At 49.4% G+C, this 5,174-nt stretch overlaps 1 protein-coding gene across 1 annotated transcript; it reads left to right on the forward strand.

The window, feature by feature from the left end:
* The first annotated feature begins 1,014 nt into the window (after nt 1-1,014).
* LOC143029735 (uncharacterized) lies at nt 1,015-3,775 on the forward strand. Its single transcript, XM_076192615.1, has 4 exons — nt 1,015-1,333; nt 1,386-1,630; nt 1,714-2,449; nt 2,646-3,775. Exons 1-4 carry the CDS (start codon nt 1,015-1,017, stop codon nt 3,773-3,775), a joined length of 2,430 nt encoding a protein of 809 aa, XP_076048730.1.
* Nucleotides 3,776-5,174: the final 1,399 nt, after the last annotated feature.

The raw sequence follows: 5,174 nt of genomic DNA on the forward strand, positions 1-5,174 counted from the left end.
TATTTCTATGGATTTAACGAGGGAGATGACAACCTCCCCCGATTTGCAAGTCTAGAAGAAAAACTAACATAAACGAATCATGGGAGGTTAGGTTTAGCCAACTTGCACACATTGCACAAGGAGTTAATAAATTGGAACTAAAGAAGGAGAACCAAAACCTAAATAAAGAAATAGAAGAATCAAAACGCCAGTTAAATGAAGCAAAGGATGAGAATGAGGAATTAAAGAGGAATAATAAAGAGTCCATAGCAGAAGAGGTAAGTGGTTGAGCAGCGCAATAGAAAGTGGAGATAATAATTTCTATGGATGTAATGAGGGAGGAGATGACAACCTCCCCCGATTAGCCAGTCTAGAGGAAAAACTAACATAAACGAATCATGGGAGGTTAGGTTTAGCCAACTTGCACACATTGCACAAGGAGTTAATAAATTGGAACTAAGAAGGAGAACCATAACCTAAATAAAGAAATAGAAGAATCAAAACGCCACTTATATGAAGCAAAGGATGAGAATGAGGAATTAAAGAGAATAAAGAGTCCATAGCAAAAGAGGTAAGTGGTTGGAAAAAGGTTCAGGAGGATAGCAAAATTGAATTTAGAGATATATGTGCCTCCTAAAACGGCTTCGTGGAAAGAGAGAGAACACAAAAATATGATAGAAGACACAAGGATAATGTGGCAAGTTTGGTTTTAGCGCGTACCGTACACAAAGGCCTGGCTTGGCTTGGGCACGCCAAAGCTTCCCAGGGACGCGCCTTTGTTCCAGGTTAACTCCGCCCCTTACGAGGTCACGTGATTGTAGGTCTAAGGGGTGATTGGACAGCGCGCATAGCAGGAAGCCGGCTAGCATCCGACGCGACCCGCTCGGGAGAGAGGTCATTCTAGGTCTTGCCGCTCGTCTGGCCAGGGTAGGCATCCTAATGACTGGCAGGCTTTTAAGCTCTCCTTTAGCAACTTTTTTTTTTTATTCGCCCACTTCGGCGTATTCGATTGCCAACTGGCTAGCTGAGGCTGCGATGAAACCATCCGAGACGCTTACGTCGTTTGCACTTAGGCTGGCTGACATGGTCGCGTCCTATGCCGTTTACCACCCGGAACGGGAGGACCATGCCGTTTTTGCGGTTGTTACTAGGCTTAAGCGGGCAATGCCTGCGCAGTTTGCAAGCACCCTCACTCGTGTACAGGAGTCATCTATCATAGGTGTCCTCCATGCAGCCATTGATTATGTACACCAATACAGTTTAAATGTGGAAACTGTGTATGCGGGCGGTGAGGACTTGCGCATGGCTTTATACCCAGCCACGGGCGCCGCTTCGCAACCACACCCGGCTACGGGTGCTGGTTCACAACCACCCACGCCATCGTATCCTATCTCTACATTACACAGGGTCCCACACTCTTCCTCGCCTCGCCATTCGCGAGAGTCAGAGCCGCATCCTCTTCATTCGCGAGAGACTGAGGCGCGGGGGACATAGGAATACGTGGAAGCGAAACCGTGCCCGTGGTACTCAAAATAGGTGGCGCCCTTACTGCACCTATTGCAGGAAAGTGGGCCACTCGACCGAATCTTGCTATTTTAGCCCACGTGGTCACACAAGCACGTGTTGCCAGACCTGCGGAGGAGCAGGTCGGGTAAGGAAGGCTAACACCAGTGTCGGTCATGATGGCCAGTTGGGTTTCGCCGAGAGTGGCATGTCAAAAAACTTCCCGCGCAGCAGGAAGTCCGCCCCAAGGTAACTGTCGAGCAGGAGACGCCCGTGGAAATTGTCCACGTCGACTTCTCCAGCCCCCATGGTGCTGGAGGAGGTTTGGCCATGGTGGCGGTTACATTGTTCGAGCCAAACGCTACTCAGTCCGTTTGCGCTCTCCTTGACACGGGAGCGGCGGTGTCTCTTATTCATAAGAGCATCCTGCCTGTTACCACGAAAGGCTCCCAAGGGGGTGAAATTAGAATTATAGTGGCCGATGGTTCAGAGCTGCCTAATCTTGGCAAGGTTACCGTTAGGTTTGGTCTAGCGGGTTTCCAGTTTGAACATTCCTTCTTCATAATCCCTGCTGAGGGACTTCCTGCTAAGTTGATTTTGGGAATTGACTTCCTCGCTGCGCACAAGGTGACTTTAACATTCCGTCCATTAACATTCAAAGTCGAAGGCAAGGATATTCCGGTAATCTTTGCAGGGACGGCTAATCACACATCACCAATGCTCACCTTGTGTGAGGAAACCCAGAGTCATCAGGGGGTAAGTGAAGCAGCCACGTTTCAGGGTAAAACCATCGAGGCTCATTGGGTGCCAGGTTTCTCGGGCGGAACATTGGGACCAGTATTAGAGAGGGCGGACAAGCTCGCTCCCGCGGGTCAGGCCGTCTCGGCGCTATTCACGCCACGGACATACGCCGAAGGTGTTAGCCTGCTCGGCCAGGAAGTAGTAGAGCTGTTCAGGACGGATGATGGTAAGGCCTGGTGCAAAGTCCAATTTCTGAACTAACGTATCAGTGGGAACGGTGCAGGCGTACAGGGAAGTGGATAGCTCACGCGATGGTAAGCTACGACAGGAAGGAAGGAAATTTTTCCCAAATATAAATAGCAGGGAAAGTCTAGCTTTGACCGCTTTGGTGGTCAAATATGGCAATGTTTTTGCCTTACCAGGGGATCCACTTACCGTGACGCCTCACTTCTTCCATGAGATTAGGACCATTGGACCGCCGGTATACCGCAAATCCTACCCCATTCCTGAGCAATACAGGGAAGATATACGAGAACAGATTGGGGATATGCTTCGTAAGGGGATCATCCGCCCATCCCGTTCCCCTTACAATGCTCCTGTCGTTCCAGTTGTAAAGAAGGATAAGTCCATTCGCCTGTGTCTCGATTTTCGAGCGCTAAATCATCACGTGGTTGATGATAGGTTCCCTCTTCCCCATATCGACTCGATGTTGCGGAGTCTCGGCACCAGTGTCATATTCTCACTGTTAGATCTTAAGCAGGGATATCTCCAAATCCCGCTGGTGGAGAGCAGCTGCGAGAAAACGGCGTTCTCGACGCCCGAGGGTCACTACGAGTTTACGTCTCTTCCTTTTGGGTTAAAAGACGCTCCATCCTGTTTTCAAAGGGTGATGAACCAGGTGCTGACGGGGCTGTTAGGAGTTAGTGCGATGGTGTACATGGACGATATTATTGTTCTGGGAACATCTTGGGACGACCACCTCAAGAACCTTGAGGATGTCCTTCAGAGGTTGCAAGAGGCGAGTCTCTCTTTGAGGCTGGAGAAATGTCATTTCTTCCAGAAGGAGGTCGCCTACCTAGGGCATGTAATATCCCAGGAGGGGATAAAGCCTCAACCAGAGAAGGTCCGAGCCATCAAAACTTTCCCACAGCCAGCGCGTCAGAAAGAGCTGCTTTCCTTCTTGGGATTAGCGGGATATTACAGGAAATTTATCCCAAACTTTGCCGAGATTTCGCTGCCTCTGGTGGATATGACGAAGGGTGACGTAGCTAGGAAGCACAAGGATCGTGAGTTTGGTCCATGGACGCCTGCTCAGGTACATGCATTTGAGTCCCTCAAATCCCATTTGTCCTCCACGGTGGTCCTCCCTTACCCCAATTTTGCGAAACCTTTCTTGCTCACCACTGACGCCAGCGCTTCGGCGATTGGGGGCGTGCTTCAGCAAGAGGACGAGGGAGGTAGGAGACGCCCACTTTCCTATTTCAGTCGCACTCTTAATGAGCACGAGAGACGGTACAGTGCCATTGAGAGAGAAGTGTTAACAGTGGTCTAGTCTCACGATAAATCGCCCTCTAATCATGGGATATCTGGTTAGACTATTAAGCGATCACTGCTAAGGGCACCAACACTCGGATCCTCCGGTGGTAAATGGCGATCGCCGACCTCGATCTTGAAGTCAACTATATCCCAGGGAGACTGAACATCGTCGCCGACGCGCTCTCTAGGATACGGGGAGCAGACCACCCTATAGATGATTTCATAGTGTCGGCCATAACCACGGGTAGCCAAAGAGACTCAAACACTGAGGAGGACACCGTCACATGGAACCAACTAGCGATCCGGATGGAGCAGGATAAGCACCCTGATTAGAGTCAGATTAAAGATTATCTTAAGGGGGACACGACAGTGGAGCCAAGGGTCCCACGCTTGAGAGTGCCGATCAAGGAGTTTCGTCTCCTCCCGGACGGACTCCTATATCACTCACGCAGGAATGCATACCAGTTGGAAGACCTCGCCTAGTATGCCCTGAAGGAGCAAAGGCAGCAGCCTTACCTATTGCTCATTGGCTTCTTATGGCAGGTCATGGCGGACTCCAAGTCACTCTGGACCGGCTTCAAATGTTCGCTATTTGGCCTAAGATGTCGTAGGATATAAAGACATATGTAAAGACATGCAAAATCTGCATTACTCGTAAGCCCGCATATAATCTCCCAGCTCCGCTCAGACAGTTTCATGACCCTTAACCACCACTTTAGGCGGTGCGAAGTACATACAGTAGATGATGTACTAACCCGCATCTTGATCTCAGACGGGGGAGGAGAATTCATGTACGAAATGTTGGAAATGGCGAATATCAAGCATAATAAAATAACGCCATATCACCCGTCGAGCAACGGAATAGTTGAGAGGGTGAATGGGACTGCGAGATTCCCCGCATTTCCTTTTTTTTTTTTACCGTGACCCTATTTTACCGATGACTGAATTCATCAAGCCAAGCGCCCCTTGGTACAATACTGAGAATTTTGCAGCTGAAACAATGGCATTGGCCAACTCATGTTTTGATAGATGCCAAAAGTTCATCGAAGCTGCAACAGTTGAGAGGTACACAAACAGACCAAGGGCAAGGATAAAACAGCTCGCCCTCGGTGATAGAGTATACGTCACCGCCAGACCCAGGCAAGGAAACTCCAACCTCTGTGCCAAGGCCTGTATAAGGTGATTAAAAAGGTTAGCGATGTAGTATACCGCATTAAGCACATTCGCTCAGCCCGGGTGTTCTGTGTCCACACAGACAAGATCAAGCAAGAAGGAAACCTATCAGTGTGCGAAAATAAGAACGTAAGGAGAGCGTTCCCCACACATGAGAAGAAATTCCCAGACCTACTAGAGGATAGTGATTGCCTACCTCATAAGTAGCGATTCTACACAAGCTAAGTAACCTCTCCGTGTGC

The sequence above is a fragment of the Oratosquilla oratoria genome, chromosome 1 (genome assembly GCF_046742065.1).
Source record: "Oratosquilla oratoria isolate Oo_2021 chromosome 1, ASM4674206v1, whole genome shotgun sequence".
In the NCBI taxonomy this organism is placed as follows: domain Eukaryota; kingdom Metazoa; phylum Arthropoda; class Malacostraca; order Stomatopoda; family Squillidae; genus Oratosquilla; species Oratosquilla oratoria.

What these genes read in the sequence shown, in the direction of transcription:
- LOC143029735 (XM_076192615.1), top strand. Translation starts at nt 1,015, where the DNA reads ATGAAACCATCCGAGACGCTTACGTCGTTTGCACTTAGGCTGGCTGAC. An exon ending in CCTGCGGAGGAGCAGGTCGG is followed by an intron (nt 1,631 to 1,713) that starts GTAAGGAAGGCT and finishes CTTCCCGCGCAG; the next exon opens with CAGGAAGTCCGCCCCAAGGT. An exon ending in GCTGTTCAGGACGGATGATG is followed by an intron (nt 2,450 to 2,645) that starts GTAAGGCCTGGT and finishes TTGCCTTACCAG; the next exon opens with GGGATCCACTTACCGTGACG.